Source organism: Melanerpes formicivorus, unplaced genomic scaffold, assembly GCF_026170545.1.
Source record: "Melanerpes formicivorus ecotype bairdi unplaced genomic scaffold, bMelFor1.0.p_v2 SCAF_35, whole genome shotgun sequence".
In the NCBI taxonomy this organism is placed as follows: domain Eukaryota; kingdom Metazoa; phylum Chordata; class Aves; order Piciformes; family Picidae; genus Melanerpes; species Melanerpes formicivorus.
Window position 1 is genome coordinate 3,690,039 of NW_027142387.1, and position 20,793 is coordinate 3,710,831.

At 43.0% G+C, this 20,793-nt stretch overlaps 1 protein-coding gene across 1 annotated transcript in view; it reads left to right on the forward strand.

The window, feature by feature from the left end:
- Window positions 1-20,793, forward strand: part of ITGA9 (integrin subunit alpha 9) — a 216,509-nt gene that overhangs the window by 40,902 nt on the left and 154,814 nt on the right. The window contains exons 11-15 of the mRNA XM_068156889.1: window positions 1,062-1,156; window positions 4,121-4,211; window positions 4,763-4,808; window positions 9,040-9,194; window positions 16,394-16,554. Of these exons, the coding sequence (XP_068012990.1) occupies window positions 1,062-1,156; window positions 4,121-4,211; window positions 4,763-4,808; window positions 9,040-9,194; window positions 16,394-16,554 (548 nt within the window). The remainder of the gene's footprint in view (window positions 1-1,061; window positions 1,157-4,120; window positions 4,212-4,762; window positions 4,809-9,039; window positions 9,195-16,393; window positions 16,555-20,793) is intronic.

Sequence of the window (20,793 nt, forward strand, 5' to 3'; positions counted from 1 at the left end):
CCAGGATGCCACTGGCCCTCCTGGCTGCCTGGGCACACTGCAGGCTGAATCATGAAGTCTACTTAAGAAGTAGCTTCTCATGCCTGATAGCATTTCCTCTATGAATGATTTCTTTCCTCTGCTCTATTCTACCCTGGCTCCTTTCACTGTGAGGATGAGACTGAAGCGTTGATGAAGACACCTTTTCTGCCCTGATTTCTGGCAGCACAAACTAAGGATTTCCAAACAACTTACTCATTGTGTGCCTGGATCTTTCTTCCAGGCCATTCAGGGCACAGTATTCCATCAAGCCTAACTCAACCACATTGCAAGTTGCTCTCTCAAATGGTGGGTGGGTGCCCTTCTTTTGCACTTGGGCATGCATTTGTACATTCTTTCTGCTGCTTGTGGATCACTTTTGGTGGTGGAGAGACTGCAGTAAGTTATATCAGTCTGTGAGTTTGAAGCCATTGGGAAGAGTTTGATTGTAGCAGCTGTGTTGTCAGTAGATCCAGCTAGGAGGGGAGAGTGAGAAGTGGGATCACTGCTTCTGCAGGAGTTTGCAGCAGTTAAATTGAAGCAAATGTAATTTGCAAGTGAATTCTCAGCAGCCCCCTTTTTTTAAAATTTCTGCCTATCCTTTTAATATTTCCAGCCTCAACAGGAGCCGTGGGTTTTCCAGCAAGCTGAATGTAGCACTACAACAAATGTGTTGGCAATGCTGTGTTGATTCACAAAGCTGATGTTTCCCCGCACTGGAGAGTTTGATATGGAAGGACTCTAAATTAACTTCTTGAGCACAGTTGCTGATTAATAAACACTCATAACAAGCATGTTTCTAATAAGGCATGACTTAGCTGCATGTGTGTACAAATTGATATACATTTGTGTACTTTTTGATGTTTATGTTAACCTGTGCTCTTCAGTAAATCAAACAAGTTCCTTCCAGCCAGGTTCCTGTGAACTGCTGATCATCATCATCATGGGCAGCTATTTTCCTCTGGGTAGTTGGCTTCTAAAATTGGGGAAAAGTTGCACTAATAGAATGGATTGTGAAGTTTATAATCTGTGCTGTTTTACAGATGTTGCCATTGGAGCACCTAAGGAGGATAACTACATAGGAGCAGTGTACATTTACCATGGGGACGCCAATGGTATCATACCTCGGTACTCTATGGTATGTGACACTATCATTCAAGATACCTATTTGAAGTCAGTTTGACAGGGCCTGGAAAAGGAAATCATACTGAGGGATCTCTTTATGGGTAGCCTCATCATAGCCTTACATGCTTTTCTCAACCCTGATTTGAAGTTGGCTTCTCCCGAAGTTTATTAGTGTCTGTGCTGTGGGGGTAAAATTATCTTAGGGGATATTTTGCACTATCTTTTGTTACAGTTGTCAGCTGTAGCTTCCTTCTTGAAACAAAAAAAGCTCTTGGGATTTGATTGTCAGATTTTGGAGATAGTAGTGCTGGAGAGGAGAAGTGAAGAGCCCAGAGAGGTTGAGCATACAAATGATGGAGAGGCCAGTAGGAAGTCAAGAGGTTGTACTTTTTTCTTGCAAAAGCAAGCTTAGTGAGAAGGAAAAGGTCTTAGGTTTTCTTTTGTGCCCCATAGAAACGTCTTTGCCCATCTTGTTGGCCATGTCCTTGTGATCTGACAATACATCACAAAACTGTTCTTGGGTGCTGTTTCCCTGACTGTGATTCTGAAGCAAAACCTCAGCTGGGATATGCTATAGACCCTGTGTAGACATCACACAGAGGGCAATTTGGCTGCTGCAGCCAGGCAGTAGAGGAGATGAATTTGTGCTTGTGCTGTCCAACACGTGTCCCCTAGTTTATGTCTAGCACATTTCTTTTTTTTTTTCAGAGCCTGAATCTTGCCTCCCTCTGTGTGTTTGAAGTTCTGGTTGTTTTGTTTTGTTACTGGGTGGGATCCTTCACAGTAAATCAGTTTAAGCAGAATTAAAGAGCTTAGTGGTTATATTGGAGACTCTTCTAACAGACCATAGAAGTTCAGTCTGTCTTCTTTTTGCCTTGTATATGCCATGTGCTGCTTTTTAGAAAAAAAGTTCAATGACTCTTGAGACTTCTGAAAGGCAGTAATGTGCGGTATGTGGAGGATTCTACCAGTTTCTTGCTGAAAGCTGCTTCATTAGGAGATTCTTTTCTGGTTGTTGAAAAGCCTGGAGCTTTCCAGCTCTTGCTGGAAAGGATAGGATTGTTGGGTTCTTTTGGTCATTCATGGGAAAGTTTTACATTTTTGAAAGAAGCCAAGTCAGCAGGGTGGGAAGCAAAACACCCTGCTTGCAGTCTCTCCCTCTCCATCAGAGCAAGGCCAGCACACATGGCAAATGCCTTTCTGCTTGATCAATGGGACAAAGACCATCTCGAGAGGGTGGCAGGGTACTGTGATTGCTGATGCGGCACAATTCCTGTCATTGTCCCATGTCCAGAGGCAACTGAGGGGGAGCCGCTAGAGGCTGTGTCTCTGTGCCATTTCCCAGTGCTTGCTGCAGGACACAAGACACACCACTTCACCTCCCACAGGCAAGCAAAAAAGATGTGTAACAACTTCAGCTCTTTACCTATCTGCCCTGGATTTGAACCCAGAGGTGAAAGACTTTTTGTATCTTATTACTATACTCCTGAGCTATCCTAATGCCCTGGATTTCCTTTTTTAAATAAGCTGAGGGAGGTGGAGAGGGGGGCTGCACAGTATATGTTTTCACCCTTTCCATTTTGTTTGCTTTCCCCTTCCCCCTTCATTTAAATTGCTGGTCAATGTTGTTCTCTCACATTTCCCTCAGCAGTTTTAGTGATGGCTATGAGGAAAAGTAGCTTAATTGGCTTTGTGGCCTGCTGTTTTCATTCATAGCACTTAAAAGCTGAGCAGCATTACACCTCTGCCTTCTAGGCTGTAATAGCATGCAGATGTCCACTGGGATGTCTGCAGGCAGGATTTATCACCCTAACTGGAACCTCCCAAAAAATGTGATGCAGGGGTAATGTGGGGAGGAAGTTGCTTCCAGCTGTCTTAATCTTATCTGCCCACGAGTAGATCTGCACACGTCAGAGCACTTTAAACTGGCTGTCAGGACTGCAGGATCCCTTTCTTCCCCTCAACTTGTCTCTTTTTTTTTTCTTTTCTTTTTTTTTTTTTTTTCCCCCGTGAATTTCCTGCCTGACCTTTTGTCCAGTATTATGTCCTTTTATGGAAGGCCCTGGAAAAACTGGTCACATGTTGCAAGCTGTGAAGCCCCACCAGCAGCCTCAAAATCACTTAGTGGGATAGGTTTACTCTGTCTGTAAGTTCAGATGTTGGTTTGAGTTCAGGTCATGCACTGGTGGCCCAGCATAATGAATGGGAGCTGGGAGACGTCTGATTGCTGCCTTAGAAAATGAGATTTTGATATATTAATTTGCTTCAGAGAAAGGCATTTGCAATTCAAAATGTTTAGAGAAAGTTTTTGTGTTAGTAATTAGAGGAAAAGAAACTATGTTGGAGGTTAATTAATCTTTGTATTGGGCAGGCAGAAATAAGATGCAGCTTCCAAACTGACACCAAATACTGCATAACACCTGATGGAAACCAGAATTTCCAAGTGGGATAAAAATTAATCATTTTGACTTGGAGTGTAGTGGCAAATTTTCTAAAAAAGGAATGGTTGTGCAGGATTTTCTCTTTCAATTATTCATCAATTTTGTTAAGATGCTGCTTAAAACGTGTTTGCAGAAACAAAGGTAATTAAAAAAGAAAATAAGAAAGAGGAAATCTCTAGGGTCCTGTTAAATTTCCTTCTCCCCCAAGAAATGTTTGATGTATTCTTTATTTTGCTTGGGTCTGCCTGAAGGTTGTCATGCAGGTGTGCTTTTAATCCAAGTCAACACTAGCCTCCTCCTATCCCAGAGCAGAAGGGCTTCTTGCAGTTGACAACCTTCCTGCTCAGGGCTGCGTGGGTGAAGTGCAAGCCTGCAGATGTGCAGCAGTTCCAGCCCATGGAAAAGAGCCCTAATGACCATGAAGATCAGGCTTGAAGGGTTTTTTTTCTTGTTTGCTTGATTTTTAGGTGGGGTTTTTTTTTTAGGTGATTCTTTGTGTTACTGACTTGATTTCCCTCATGTGTTTTCCCCTGCAGAAGCTGTCTGGGCAAACAATAAACCCCATGCTGCGGATGTTTGGTCAGTCCATATCGGGGGGAGTTGATATGGATGGCAATGGCTATCCAGGTATGTCCTCTGCTCTGGCACTCAGAGTGATGGGGAAATGCAGCAGCAGGCTGAGAAGACAACAGAGCTGGTGGTTTCTAGGTCTCTGGTTCCCAACATTTTGGGAGACTGATGAAGTTGAGCATTTTCTTGCCTTTCTAATCTGTTACTTGAAGCTCCCAATAAGAATTTGAGCTGATTGCTTAATTCATGTGTTTGGGCAGTCATCAGGAAGGACTGAGGTATCAAAGTAGAAGATTTTGGTATCTGCCTAAGGTTGTAAGTTTCTTGGAAACCACTCAGTCATTATGACAGTCTTGAAAAAAAAAAAAAAGAAAAGAAAGACAGTATGCTACTAAAAATTAGAAAAAAATCAAACAGTGACATAGAAGTGAAGTAACATCACAGACCTATTCATCCTGTTGTGATACTTATAATATTTGAAGGGATGAACTGGCTGATTTGAGTCAGAATGCTCCTTTTAGATACATTCTCTTTAATTTAGCAGTTTATTTCAGATAACTGAATTCTGTGCCCCCTTTGTAACTGTCTCAATGTTACAAAAATTTCAGATATGACTGTTGGAGCCTTCTTGTCAGACAGTGTGGTGCTTCTGAGGTGAGATGAATATGTTTTTCATCTGCTCTTGTCTTCTTTTTGTCTGTTTTTTCTTTGTATCTTACATGAACTAAGTCCACCACTGCTCCAATTGTCTCCCTAGTTAACTGTTTTCAGAAGCAGCGAGCTGGATGACTTTTTAAGCAGAACCTTAGACATGGATGGTGTCAAAGAATACACAGTCTGATTTAAACAGTAGTGAGGGATGACAATACATAGACTCCTGGGGGTAGGAAGAAAACAAAGGGTTGGAGCTGGAAGGAAGTGTGTTGCATTTCAGTGCCTCTTTAGAAAGGTTGCTCTGAATTTTTGAGAAGGCTTTTTTCTTCTTATGTTTGCATAAAGTAAATAAGTTATGATTTAAGGGAAAACAGCTGAGCAAAAAGCCAGCTGTGTATGATCCAGGATGTAATTTTGCAAGTTATAATGGGATGGCAAATGCAATAGGACTCTTGAGGGAAATTAAATAGAGAGCCATTTTGATTCCACACAGAATCTGGGCTGCTGTTTCAAGTGTATGTGTTAAGTGCAATTGCTTTTTCCTTCTGATGGAGAGAGGTGTGGTATCTTGGTTCATGACATTATGCAGGTGGAGAGTTACAGTAGGACCAAGCTTGAGACCTGTGGAAGAGAATGGGAATTTGGACTTTGCCAGTATCTTCTTTGTTACACTTGTTAATATTTAATGGAAAAAGTCTGGTCAATACTTAGCTGTCATTAGAAGTAGAAGGCACTAGGGATTCCTTCTTAATGGAAGATACAGGGCTGCGGTGGAACTAATGCTGGAGCTGCAGAGCAGATGTGCCAGCCTGCTTCCTATTCAAGGCAGGAAACCTTGGATCTGTTTCCACTGAATCAGCTAAACAAAAAAAAAAACAACCAACCAGAAAAAAAAGGGAAAAAAAAAAAAAAAGAAAAAAAGGGAAAAAAAGGGGAAAAAAAAGGAAAAAAAAAAAAGAGGGAGGGGCAAGAAATGCTCCCAATGATCAGCATGGCCAAGCCTTCGGAAGAGTTTCTCTTATGTCATCAGGCATGCAGAGAGAAGCTGACTGCTGCTTCTCTGAATAGGTGTGCCATGTCCCAGATGGGATCTTGCAGCCCCACATCTCTGAAACCACTAGAAAGAAAACTGCATTTTTTCCCACATTGTTATTACTTGCAGGGGAGGGAAGACAATCTGGAAGGCTTGCTGTGATGTTTAAAACAACATACATCACAAAAGCACGGTGACCTCTGTCTACGCCTTCCCTCATGCTTGTGTGTTTCAGAGGAAGTTAGCTCCTTACCCACTGGCTTTGTGGTTGACCTGATTATTTGCTGCTACTGCCAATTTACAGGGTGTCCCTCTTGGTATTTAGATTCAGATTAGGATAAAGAAATCATCTTATTCAGTTTTTTCCCCTCACCCCTCCAGAAGCCTTTGCAAAGGCTTTGGCCAAAACTAACAAATGTTTGGCAAGTGATATTAAAGGCTTTGGTGAAAGCCACAGTGACTTGTGGCAGATTGTGTTGTATTGCTCGTGTGTGTGCGTAGCCATTTGACAGATACACTGTTTTGCTTTGGTATTTTTTTTCCCAGTGAATTGAGCTAAAGTGAAGGAAAAAATCATACAGTGCATTATGGCCAGAGGAATACTTTTCTAGATCAATTGTAGATGTCTCCCCAAGGATTTGGAAAGTTTTTTTTCCAAAGGTGTGAAATGCTTTTAGGAAGCTCACTCCTTTTTTCCTCCTTCCCCTACCCCCATTCCTGTATATATTTCTAGGACTACCACTTATCTTCATCCTCCATCTCTCAATGTGGATTTGCTCTGTTATTTCAGGCTGTGGTAAAGGAGTTGGAGCAGCCATCTCTGAGATTGATGTGAATCTTGTTCCAGTTGATGTGAATTAGATGTAACCACAATCTGTGCTCTCGTTTCCCCCCCCCTCCACTGCCTCTAAATTAAGTGGCTTGTGGAGTGAGGGCCCCAAAGTGGTTTACTTAGGTGGTCTGGCCTTGCATGGCTTTTGGAACTACCTTAGAAATGAATCTGCTGGTTGCTGCACTTTTTTTTTTTTTTTTACTACTGGAGTTGATTTTGGAAAACCATGTTCATCTCAAACATGTACAGAATGGAAACCATGAAAAATAACACTTGTGAAGTTTTGGGCAGTGGGGATGGCTCAGGAGAGCCTGGGTTTCTGAAATGCTTTTCTCTACCAAACTGAAGGGGCTTCTGTGTTGAGTGGCCCTGATGGCATTTGTCTTGCCCTGTGATTCTGGCTGAAGTCTTTTTCAGCCAGGAATAGTCATGACAATAACCTAATGCCAGAGTTGCAAGGTTGCTTTCACAGTGCACCAGGTAACTCCTGAAACAGATTTCAGCAGCATGAAAAGTGTATTCAGTATCTAACACTCACTGGGAGAAAATCAGAGAAAAGTTCCTTACTCCAGAAAACATGGATGTGGTGTCTTTTGTCCCTCTTGCACTGTCAGAAAAATGATGTATGAATCCAATTCTGACCCATGTACTCCCTTCTTGACTTTGAGGTCATAAATTTGACTGTAGACCATTCTTCTCAGGCCCAGCCAGCGTGGATTTAGGAAGGGCAGGTCCTGCCTGACCAACCTGATCTCCTTCTATGATCAGGTGACCCGCCTGGTGGATGTGGGGAGGCCTGTGGATGTAGTCTACCTGGACCTCAGCAAGGCCTTTGACACCGTCCCCCACAGCAAACTCCTGGCCAAGCTGTCAGCCCACGGCTTGGATGGGAGCACACTGCATTAGGTTAGGAACTGGCTGGATGGCTGAGCCCAGAGAGTGGTGGTGAATGGTGCCACATCCAGCTGGCAGCCAGTCAGTAGTGGTGTGCCCCAAGGATCAGTGCTGGGCCCTGTGCTCTTTAACACCTTTATTGAGGATCTGGATGAGGGCATTGAGTCCATCATCAGTAAATTTGCTGATGACACCAAGCTGGGGGCAGGAGTTGATCTGCTGGAGGGTAGAGAGGCTCTGCAGAGGGACCTCGACAGGCTGGACAGATGGGCAGAGTCCAAGGGCATGAGACTGAACACATCCAAGTGCCAGGTTCTGCACATTGGCCACAGCAACCCCATGCAGTGCTACAGGTTGGGGTCAGAGTGGCTGGAGAGCAGCCAGGTAGAGAGGGACTTGGGGGTACTGGTCGATGGTAGGCTGAACATGAGCCTGCAGTGTGCCCAGGCAGCCAAGAGGGCCAATGGCATCCTGGCCTGCATCAGAAACAGTATGGCCAGCAGGAGCAGGGAGGTCATTCTGCCCCTGTACACTGCACTGGTTAGGCTGTACCTCAAATATTGTGTCCAGTTCTGGGCCCCTCAGTTTAGGAAGGATGTTGACTTGCTGGAGTGTGTCCAGAGAAGGGCAACAAAGTTGGTGAGGGGCTTGGAACACAAGCCCTATGAGGAGAGACTGAGGGAGCTGGGGTTGCTTAGCCTGGAGAGGAGAAGACTCGGGGGTGACCTTATTGCTCTCTACAACTGCCTTAAGGGGGGTTGTAGATAGGCAGAGGTTGGTCTCTTCTCCCAGGCAGCCAGCACCAGAATAAGAGGACACAGTCTCAGGCTGTGCCAGGGGAGGTTTAGGTTGGAGGTTAGGAGGAAGTTTTACACAGAGAGAGTGATTGCCCGTTGGAATGGGCTGCCCGAGGAGGTGGTGGAGTCACCATCACTGGAGGTGTTCAGGAGGAGACTTGATAGGGTGCTTGGTTGCATGGTTTAGTTGATTAGGTGGTGTTGGATGATAGGTTGGACATGATGATCTTGAAGGTCTCTTCCAACCTGGTCTGGTCTATTCTATTCTATTCTATTCTAAAACCTAGGGTCTCTGCCTACCTGTTCCTCACCATTCAGGCTGCTTGGTGTGCTGGGTCAGTTGTTTAAGCTTCCTGTCCTTAGTTGCCACAGTGCTATTTTTGTTACTCATTTCAGTCATCAGGAAAGCTTTATGCAACTTCTTTTGAAGATTATTGTTTTTATATATTCTCAGTTTCCCCAGCTGCCTGCCTGCCTGCAGTCTGTATCTGAGCACTGACCTAAAACACAATGTTTTCATTGAGACCTTAACAGTCTTTGCCAGTTAATTTATGTGCTCTATTATTATTCTTGTCTGATTGAAATTGTGCATTTCATGAGATTTGTCTTCTTTTCCTTTGTCTGAGAACATCCCACTGAACAATCACTCAATTCCACCTCTCTGTTGATCTCCAGATCTAGGCCTGTCATTACCGTGGACATCTCCATTTTCCTGCCTGCATCCATCAATATCACAGCTCCTCAGTGCCATGACAGCTTGCAGCCAGTGAACTGCCTCAATGTCACAGCCTGCTTTCGCTTCAGTGGCAAGCGTGTTCCTGGAGCAATAGGTAAGGAATCTGTGCCAGCCCTGGGCAGAGGCGTACTAGCAGGTTGACCTGGAGTCAAGGGTATCCTTCAGGGTCACCTCTTATGTGAAATCACTTGTTTCAAGGTGAGCCAGGCAATACAATTCCAGAAAGTTGGAGGCTCCCTTGGTGACTTTCTTGGGCATGTTTTTACCTTCTAGTGAGGCTGCTGATATAATACTTTCATTTTCTCAGTGCAGGGAGAGAAATGTGTCCTTGGGCATACTGCAATTTATTTTACTGATGGCAAGAATACTGTCCAGGTTAGTTAATCTCTGTAAAACACATGGAGTTTCTTGGGTGAATGGAATAGTGTAAGGTGTGTAATTGGTGCAAGCCTTTATGTCCTGGCCACATTAAAATATCTCTTATGTCTTTTACAACCCAGTCTTTACAAGTGTTAGATATTGTGTGAAGTGGTATGGGATAGATACAGTGTTTCCAATATTGTAAATCATGGTTCATTTAGTTCAGCCATGACTGGCTGGAAAGCAGCCCTGAGGAGAGAGACTTGGGGGTGCTGGTGGACAAAAAGCTCAACATGAGCTCTCAGTGTGCACTTGCAGCCTGCAAAGCCAATCAGATCCTGGGCTGCATCAGGAGAAGTGTGACCAGCAGGTCGAGGGAGGTGATCCTCCCCCTCCACTCAGCTCTGGTGAGACCCCACCTGGAGTACTGTGTCCAGTTCTGGAGCCCCTATTACAAGAGGGATGTAGAGGTGCTGGAACGTGTCCAGAGAAGGGCCACAAGGATGATCAGAGGGCTGGAGCACCTCTCCTATGAGGACAGACTGAAGGAGTTGGGGCTGTTCAGTCTGCAGAAGAGAAGGCTCCCAGGTGACCTAATTGTGGCCTTCCAGTATCTGAAGGGGGCCTACAGGAAGGCTGGGGAGGGACTTCTCAGGATCACAGGTAGTGATAGGACTAGGTGGAATGGAATGAAGCTGGAGGTGAGGAGATTCAGGCTGGATGTGAGGAGGAGGTTCTTCACCATGAGAGTGGTGAAGCCCTGGAATGGGTTGTCCAGGGAGGTGGTTGGGGCCCTGTCCCTGGGGGTGTTTAAGCCCAGGCTGGATGAGGCTCTGGCCAGCCTGATCTAGTGTGGGGTGTCCCTGCCCATGGCAAGGGGGTTGGAACTAGATGATCCTTGTGGTCCCTTCCAACCCTGACTGATACTATGATACTATGATATTTACCTTTGCCATGCTTTAGGAATGGCAGAGGACTTGCAGTGTGATGCTCAGGGAGGTTATCTCAGCCTCATAATGTAGAGAATCTCAGTAATGGGTCTCGTGAGGAGCTGAGGGAAGCAGTGATTCCTCCTGTTCTGTGCCCCAGCCTTTCTGAGTTGCTAATGAAGAAGGATAAGAAATGCATCTCTACAGAGATGAAGAGACTGTCGTGGTAGTTGGGTTTTAACTGAGTCAGTGAAGAAAGAGGCTTCTTGCTACTTCTGCCATGTACACAGAGTGAGAACTACCAGCTCCTTCTTGAAGTTGCTCTCTGTAGCTTGTCACTTTATCACCTGAACAGCTCAAAAAAGTGGAGTTATTAATTTTGAGATTCCTCTGGATTTTTTACATATTGGTGCAACTGAGTGTTCAGTTTCTATTTTTTCCCTGTTTCCTTCCCTGTAAATGATGACTCTCAGCAGACAAATCCATTCTTGGGTAAAGTATTTTTTGTACTGCCTACTGCACTGTCAGTTAAGAAAACACTTATCTCTGAGTGCTCCAGGGGTTTTAATTCCATTCTGGAGATCACTGAATAGATTTTCTGAATAGCAAGATGTTCTTATATTCCTGGGGTTACTGCTTAAAATGTTTCCTGTGCTTTGATTTCATATCTCTGGACCTGTGGCTAAGAAGCAAGCTGCCTTTTTATCTAATCAATTCCCCTTCTTTGCAAAAAGACAATCTCCCTGTTCATCATGTCTTGTAGGAGCCAATTGAATTCCCCTGTGTTGTCATGTAAACTCTACTCCCCTTGATGTATTACGGTGAAAACATGTGTATCTTCTTTGATTAGTAAAGTCCATCTTTTTGCAAGGCATTTTTTTTACTATTAAGTAGATCATTATAAAGCTTCCAACCATTGTCCTTTCACACAATGCTTCCAGCAAAGTGATTTTTCTTGAAAACATTGCAGTGAGAAGTATCTGACTGTGTAAAACCCCTTGGGAATATGATTTGGATAAAGTATCTCAAGTAAGCTTTCAGTTTGTAATCTAACAGCCAGGCCATTTTAATTATGTTGCAGTTGAAGAGTATCAATTAACAAAGGGTGGAACAATCCTTGGAAATATTACAGCAGTTCATCTGCTGCCTGGTTAAATGTGGGGGAAAAAAATGTAGAATAGCCTTGTAAGTACATTGTTGTCCACTTCAGATTCTGAAAAGCATATGGTGGTGTTGGAATGCTATGTCAAAGTTTTGTGGCTAAAAATGTTGGCATTGCCTCATCTTTGGATATCTGAGGGCGGTCTGTTAAGTCAGATGGCAAGAACATGTTGCTGTCTGAGAAAGCTGCTCCTCTAAGTCTTGTCATCATGGACCTTCAAGACTGCTGCTTACTGGTGAAAAGCTGGACATTGCTGTTGTTTCTGGGCAGCTGAAGTTGGTCACCTACTACACAATGGTTAGAAAATCAATCTGAACGAGCAGGCAGCATTCTTCCATGGCAAATGTGTGTTTTCAATACTTGTTTGAATGTGTGGTCATTTTGTTAACTGGCATGTGAAGGAAAGCTGTCTCAATTTAGTGCTGCCTCACGCTTGCATATAAACCTTCCCCACCCTCTGTTTTTTTCTTCTGCGCATGTAACAGCTATCTGAGGATTGTGTTTACTGATGCTGTTTGATACTGTCAGTGACAGTATAATTCCCATCCATTTTGTGAGTACTGTTTGCAGACTGTGGTCTTCAGGAGTATGAATATATTGCTGAAATAGTCTTGCCTGAACCATGGCCAAGTGAAGCATGTGCTTTGCACTGTGTGCCAGGCATTGTCTGAGCCTTTTCTCTGTCTCAGCGCTTGCTGGAGAGCTGAGCATCTAGTTGTAGGCCCACCAACAGAGACAGTCTCTGGTACTTCTTGGATGTGTGAGAAATACAGCATTTTAAGCTTTTATTCTTTCACCTCAGAGTCTCAGTCAGGCTGTCTCTCAGGAAAGGCAGGGATGAAAGAAAGGCATTTCCTAGCCCAGATGTCCAGGTTTCACCTTGTTCAGACCATGTGCTTCTGGGTGACCACGACAAGAAAAGGGAGACTGCAGGCATCTCTGTGAATCAAGGGATACTTTTGCATTCATCTCTGCAGAAGAATGAAATTAAACTTGTGCCCACAGCCTGCATAACTTCTTCTGCAATACTAGCACCACCAATAATAATGATGTGAGAACTGAATTAATTTTAGTGCCTATGGAAATGAAGGGTTTGGGGCATTTGGCTAGAGTTAGGCAGATGCATTAGAAAATATTTCAAAGTTTCTCCTGTGCTCTTCAGATGTGTATTGCTTCTGTGTTGATTCATTTCTAGGGAAGTCTTCATGTCCAATGTACTGAAAGGCTGGTGTGAGAATTTAGTGTGGCATAGGTGGCTGTTCAGTATTTTCCACTCTGAATATGTTCCTAGAACTGAAGAAACATGCTTGATCCAAAATCTGACAAAGGTGGATGTTTCTTTTCTTACCTGTATCCTGCTGTACTTTGGTGCAGAAGTATTACTTCTGTTTGTCTCATTTGCCCAGTCTGTTTGGCTGCAGGGCTGAGTCAGTGTTACCCTCTGAACACCTCAAAAGCAGGGATGCTGCAGGGATGTGTTCAGTGTAGCGTAGCTCCCTACATAGAAGCTAGGGACAACACTGTGAAAAAGGATATGAAACAAGGTCTGAAGTGAGAGGAAAAGGAGAGATTTTTTTGGAAGAGGATGGAGGGGATATCCTATGTATATTGTAATTTCCTAGGGAAATATTTATTTAGGTATTAAAATGCTTTTGTAACTTAAGAATTTTCTTTGCAACCAAAGTTCATGAATAATTTTCTCCATGTAGTTACTGGTAGAGATGCCAAAGAAACACATTCCTCTTCCAATGGCTTTTTGTAATTATTTAGGAAGTTCTTCATTTTCTCCATGTGGTGCTTCCCTGTGATTCAGTAGTACAGCTAGTAGTTGAGCAAGCACTTAGGATGTACCTATTCCTGCTATGCATTTTGCTGCCTGCTTTTTGTGTGCTGTAGCATCATCTGAGTGTGCCAGGCAGCTTGGGATGTGTAACTCCTCCATTAGCACAGGCAGCTGTCATTCCTGTTTTAGCTCATGGGATACCCCTGCCTGATTTCAATCCCTCCTCTCTGCTTCAGAGTTGCCTTCAGTCCTGTGAAAGGATGTCTTGCATCATGAGCATGCATGTGCCACTTAGGATGGAAATCCATTATAAGATGCTTGCTGCCATTTACTGGGTGCATCTCTTACTGGCTGCAGTAATTCACCTAGTCTGCTGGTTAGTGGTTCTCTTGTGAGTATGGTGAAAATTTTCACCAAGGGGGCTGTTTTGAAGTTTTTTGCCATTTAACTTTAGTTATGGGAAAGGAATAGTCATTAGGAGATTCAAGTCCTTCATCTAAGGTCATCTAACGAATGCCAGAGTTTTATTTCAATCATGTGAAGCTGGGTGGGTGGATTGCTAGAGACATTTGTAACCAGACACTCTTAAAGCTGCTGGAAAAAAAATATTTGATGGCATTACCTGCAAGAGTTAATTTACTAGAGACAACTTATCTCCTCATCTCCTGCTGGAGTGAGCCTGAGGATCTTACACCGCCAGCAGTGTGTGTGTTTGGCCAGTAATCTCCCCACCCTGGTTGCTGTTTGAAAGCTGCGAATCTGGGGAGGGGAAGAAAAAAAACCTTACTCATGGTATTTCAGTTTTTCCACTGATGTGACATCATTGGATGTAACATAGAAACAAGTTGTCAAAATAAAGAGGAGGAGGGGTGGAGGACGGGAACTATGCTGCTTGATTGAAAACATCCACTACCATTTCAGAGAGACGGTAGCTGGGATCGCTTCGCTTGGAGGCCTGATATGGGGCACCTGTTGGGATAGACATTTCCTTTGGAGAGCCTCTGAGCCTCCCCAGGTGTCCCTGCAAACTGTGCAGCCCTGCCTTGCTTTGGTGCTCCTCTTTTGAAGAGGGCTGCATGTCCCAGCCAGGCTTTTTTCCTCTGCCTATGCAGGGCCTGTATTTAGGTTTTCTGTTAAAACCTATTAATAGGTTTTCTGGTTTTGATTCTTGGGGTTGCTGGTGCAGATGTCATGTGTGTGCATACTTGTGAGGTCTTGAAAGAAGGGGGACAGCTGGGGGTGAGAATGGGATGTGAGCACTTCAAAAAAGAAAAAAAAAAACATAGAAGAAAGGCACTATTGGGATTTTAAACAGGCTAAAACCTGCATTCTCTTTAGGTGTTGGGTTTTTTTTTAGTGGGACTGAGAAAACACCACTTCAGTGAGAATCTTTGGTGTTGTGCTTATCAGTTTCAAACACTTCTAAGGCATATCCTTCTAAACAAGTTATTCTGCCAAAAGCACACAAAAAAATTTCAGGGGGAGCCCAATGATGGTAGCTATGCTGATTACTCAGCTGTGGCTTTTCTCACTACCTGGTGTATGTGTCTGGTTGCTTCAACAGAATACAGCACTCTGTGGGAAAGTGATGGTGGTTTGACCTATGTGAATTCTGAATGTTCTAGAGACTTTTGCACCAAGTTTTACACTGTCATTAAATTCATTCTTCAAACTAGTGGCATTTTAGTGCAAATGATTGAAGGTGATAGCATTGGCAGCTGGGTTAATTTAGAGAGAGAAGGATTTTAACTGATTTTAAAAAGTAACTTAGCCACCACTACACGGCCTGTCTCATGGTATTCCCATTATTGCCTTGATAGCAGTTGAAATCAATACAAGCTGTGGTCTGTGATAAGTGAAAGGCTTTCCCTGGTCTGTAGACAGCAGCAGAACAAGCATGCTTCTGTTGCAGTTTTATTCTTAGATTCACAGATTCATGAAATGGTTTGGGTTCCCTCTCATTCTATCACTACAAGCCCTAGTAAAAGTCCCTTCCCAGCTCTCTAGAGCCCCATTTTAGGTACTGGAAGGACACTGTAAGGTCTCCTCAGAGCCTTCTCTTCTCCAGGCTGAACAGGTCCAATCTCAGCCTGTCCTCATAGAGGAGGTGCTCCAGCTCTCTGATCATTTTCGTGGCCCTTGTCTGGACCTGCTTCAACAGTTTGATGTCCATCTTATGCTGAGGGCCCCAGAACTGGATGCAGTTTTCCAGGTGGGGTCTGACAAGAGCAGAGTAGAGGGGCAGAATCACCTTCCTCATTTTGCTGGTCACATTTCTTTTGATGCACTGCAGAACATGGTTGACGTTCCAGGCTGCATTGCTTATGTTGCTGCATTTACCAACAGGAAAAGTGTAGGCAGCTTGGATTATTCAATTGCTACAACTACTTCAAGTAACAAGTTACCTTTTGGACACAGATTCATCCAATCATGACACAACTGATTGTGTTAAGCCACCTATTCTGTAGAACATCAGGAAACAGGATATATGGAGATACAGCTCATTAGTTTCTGGGTATGTCTTCTGTAAACTGCCAAGGATGTGTAATGTCTAAGACAGGAATACTGAGTGCAGGACATCGACCTCTAGTTAAGGTCTAAATGCTAAGATGACTGCAAATCAACAAAAGTAATGGTCAGGAAGTGCTACATCCTGGTTGACATTTGCATGTTTCAGGCTCTACTAGAAGAGATACAAAGATTGAGACTGCTGCTGTTGTTTGTGTTGTGCTTTCGCTGTTAGCAGTACCATTTAAATGTCTGTTGGTTCTTTTTAGTTTCATTAAGTGCTCTTGTCTAGATGTATTTTTACACATCACTTCCTATGGGAAAGGATGGGCTGTGGAGTGTAGCAACATGAAAACTGGGAGAATATCAGTAACTGGATTTGGTTTTGTGCAGCCACAGGAAATGTGGTGATTGATTGAGGGTCTGCAAGGGCTGACCTTTTTTCAAGCACACGTACCTCAGGGCCAACAGGATCCATTGATAGGTGGTTAAAAAATAACTATTGTTCCCTGACATCCTTTGTTTTCTTCTCTTCCTTTTTTTTAAAACAGGTTTGACCTATAACTTAACTGCTGATGTGGCAAAGAAGGAAAAGAGCCAGCAACCCAGAGTTTACTTTGTGACTTCTGGAGAGACAGTGGGGCAGATCACAGAGAAGTTACAACTCTCATACATGCAGGAAAAGTGTGATCATTACGTAGCATATGTCAAGGTCAGTTCAGCCCTGTCCTTACTTGCATTGGTCTCCACTATTCTTTAAAAAATATGAATCCAGTTCAAGTAGTCCTGCTTGGCTTCAGATGTTTATTGTTCTCCTGATAGGTGGATGATTTCTTTTTGTGCGGAAGCTCAGAATCTCTGGCTTGGTGTGATTTGTCAATCTGAGACCATCAGACCTGATGCTAAGAATATGTATTTTGCTTACTTCTGATCAGGCATGTTTGTGGGGGATTTCTTTCTCCTGTTGACTTTTTTGTTGCTGCATTTATCGTTAAAATGAGGCGAAGTTTTGTCCTGGTGTAAGCAGTAGGTTTAGTATTCAGTTCTGTGTAAGATCACAGTGCACAAGGGGCTGGTGATGCATTCTGTGCAGAAATGTCAGGTTAACATGAGGTCTGACCTGAATGTTTGGCTCCTCATTTTGAAGAGCACCCTGCATTTCATCTGGGCTTGAAAGTAACAGTGGAAGCACTTGATTTCACATTTCTTATGGTCCTCAAATGCAGAGATGCAGAGAGTGCTTTCTAGACATGCTGGGACATAGCAAATGTCTGTTCTTCCTGTGACTTCTTTCACTGCTATCCTTAAGTAGCAGCTAGTGTAAAAAACCCAAATACCCTGAAAACCAGAAGACTCTATACTGCAACTGGAAAGTTCCTTTACTGCATAGTTTTTTAATGGAAGGGATGATAAAATATGTGAGCTTAAAATGTATGAATTATTTCACTCAGGCTTTCTTCCTCTTGTATTTTACTGTATGCCTGGTGAATTTGTCTCTGTGGAAAATGAGGCTGTTAGCAGTTGCATCTTTAATATGTTAACTTTATTATTGTTCTTTTGAATCCCTGGTGACAAATAGGTTTAGATGGTAATGTGAGGATGTTGGTTTTGGACTGCCTGTGACCAAGGATAGAGAAGCTGTTTGAACGTGTGACCTCATGAGCTAGCTTGACAAACCCTACTGTGTAAATAAGGGGTTCAGCCCAAATAGTACACAGCAGAGCTCCACATGTTGCATTAGTTAAATGAAAGCCTGCACCAGGGCTTGCTGGATGACATTGTCTTACTAACATGTATTTCTAGTATGTTGGAGGCATAAAACAGAAGGACTGAGAAAGCTGCAGAAAACTTGCACCTATAGAAGCTTACCGGCATCTCTTTTGACAGATTAGATCTCAAGAGACCCCAATGAAACTGAGTACTGAAAGAGTTCTATGCTGCAAATATACTGAGAGGGATAGCCATTACATTATTTTTCAATTAAGTTTCAATGTTTCAAGCTTGAGTTCTTTTCTGTTTGTGATCCCCTCTCAGGACAGGTGCTACTGTTCTTACTGCTGCTAAAGAAGTTGCCTATTAAAGGCTGTCACTCCTCATAACTGCATGACTGAAATAAAGGGGTGTCAGAAGGTTTGTAGGTTCACAAAATCAATAAAGTTGGAAAAGACCTCAGAGATCAAGTCCAACCCATTACCTAACATCTCATGACTAACTAAACCATGGCTTAAAGTGCCACATCAAATCCTTTTTTGAATACCTCCAGGGATGGTGACTCCACCACCTCCCTGGGCAACCCATTCCAATGGCAAATTACTCTTTCTGTGAAGAACTTTCTCCTCACCTCGAGCCTAAACCTCCCCTGGCGCAGTTTGAGACTGTGTTATTTGTATTTCAGGACTTGTTCTTGTACAAGGCAAGCTACTGAATTACAGTTTTCAGTTTCTAGAATTTGGGTAATTCATAAGAAAATGTGTTTTTCTGGTTGGGAATAGAGAATGAAATGGAAATGCTTTAAGACTTCAAAAAGCTTTGACTTTGGTTTTGTAGTGGGCATGAGGAAATAGAGGAGAGATGCAGTTCTCTGATTAATTTTCTTTTCCACACCCTTCCTATTTAATGAAACTTGTTTGTGATTTCATAAGAAATTTACTCATTCCGTATATCTAGACAGTAATTCCAATATTTACAGCGCCTTAGGTGTCATCTGCAAAAGCTGCATTTGTTTGAATGCAAGCAGTTTTGGGGGTTTTTATACATTCAGTAGAAAACAGACAGCTGGCGCCATTAATTGACATTCAGGAGTATTGCTCTCTGTTGTATATCAGTGTGTAGCTGCTCACTGTCTCTTGGGAGGTGCTCTGCTGCTGGACAGTTCCTCCTCAACTACCCAGGGATGATGGTGCTGACAGAGTACTCCAACGGTGGGTAAAACTAATAACAGGAGATAAATATATTATGTTGTAACTTCTGTCAGTTTCACTGGAAGGCAATGAAGCAAAAGTTTAAATATAGTTAACTTCCCCCCCAATGGTGGTGGGTTTTTTTTGTTGTTTTGTTTTGTTTTTTTTTTTTAATAGAATGGCAAACAGGTGAGAAAATGAAATGTGATACTAAGAGCAGAAAAAGCAGAGGTGCAGAGATGGATAGATGCAGAAAAGGTGAAGAAAATAAATGGGTTTGGAGGCTTTACAAGTATCTCCTTAATGTTAATTTCAGAGTCTAAAGCTGAAATGTAAAGTTTTCACTTGGGAGGTGCATTTGTTTGATGGTGCTCAGGAGAGCTGAGCTGTGTGTTTAAGACATGCTGTGATCAAGGCATCAGCTCTGAGGAAATGTTGCTTTTTCCCTTTCCAATAACTGCCCAGATTGTTTCCTGCTTTTATAGGCTCCCTTAATATTTAGAATAAATCTGCCTATAGATAGGACAAGAGAATTTGATGCAGGCAGTAAAGTACATTGTGCCTGTAGATTTATCCAGAGTCAGATCTCATCTCCTTGATTTATCGCAAAGTCATGAGGATGCTGATGATGGACAAAGCCCCTTGTATGAATCTTGGATGTATTAAAGAAGCACTGTCTGGTTTCTTAACTTGCTGTGGGGCAGCCAGCTGGGCTGCCTCTTGCTACCAGTCACTCCTGTCTGTGTGCAGAGTGAATAGGTTCAAACACCACCAGCAATCCTGGCACAGGATTAAACCAGACACAGCATTTATATTTTCCAGAGATCTTTATCTTGGTGACTGTCTGGTTGTTTTAAGCAGTCTTATGTTGCTGATCATATTAACTCTTAATCAATCTGATCTGTAGCTTTTGGGAAGGATGGGGCTGAGATGCAACAGAGGAGCAATGATACTGAAGGCTTTTCATAAAGGCACATAGGTGAGGAATTTGTGTTGTATTTGTACAGGCAGGTTTGGAATAAAATGCTGCCTTTTCAGCAGAACTTGCACAGCTATTTTTGGGGGGCTAAATTCTGTAGCCAAAAAATTTCCTTTTTATTAGCATGTTTCTGGCCTTTGCCACACATCACTCTTACCTCAGGTCTCTAAAGATACTCTGGACTGCTGATCTCATACTACATCTCTAGTGCTTGCCAGTTTTAGTCACTGTCTGTGGTTGTGATTGTTTCTCCCTCTGCAGCTGTTTGCTCTCTTCTGAGGGAGATGTGTGTGTTGAAGTCTTTTATTCTTAATAGTAATCTCTGGGGTTTTTTCTCTTCTTTTCTTTCTTTCTTTTTTTTTTTTTTTTCTTTTTTTTTCTTTTTGTCTCCCCTGTAGCCTGGGGAGCAAGGTGTTCAGTCTCACCATTACATACCATTACATTGAACATAGACATGACATCACTTTGATCATTCACAAAATGAACTTTCTTCTGAAAGCTGTCTACCTGTGAATTAACACCTCTGTGTTAAGGGTTGGCTGGAGGAGTATGAAAGACAGAGACACTTAAGAGATCATTATGAAGTTTTGGATTTATTTCTTTTAAAATGAGGCTGGATTCTACTGTGTGGTCAACACAAAGCCTGTTGGAGAGAGGTTTGTTGGCAGAACTTGCTGCTGAAGCACTGAAATTAGGTTTGGTGGCTTTAGGCTGAGCCTGGTTGATCACATTTGATGAGGCTTTTCCTGAGACACTGGTGATACTGGTGAGGGATCATCTATTGGAAAATAACAACTGCTTTGAGGAAGAAGAGGTGAAAATCAGTCAGTGAGTGCAATTTCTCTCAGTTGTAACCCATCTGGTCCTGCTCAGCTCTCCCTGGGACAGTAGAGAAATTGGAGCGAGTCAGGCTGTAACTCTTGAACCAGAGATTGCTTTAACAGCAGCAACAGCTATGAAAACTTAGTCATGGTTATCTAGAATTTCACAGGGTTTGGACCACAGGGCAGACAAAGGGAGTGGTGACCTGTTTCAGCCTGCAGCAGGAAGTTTATCATTGCTGAAAGAAAGA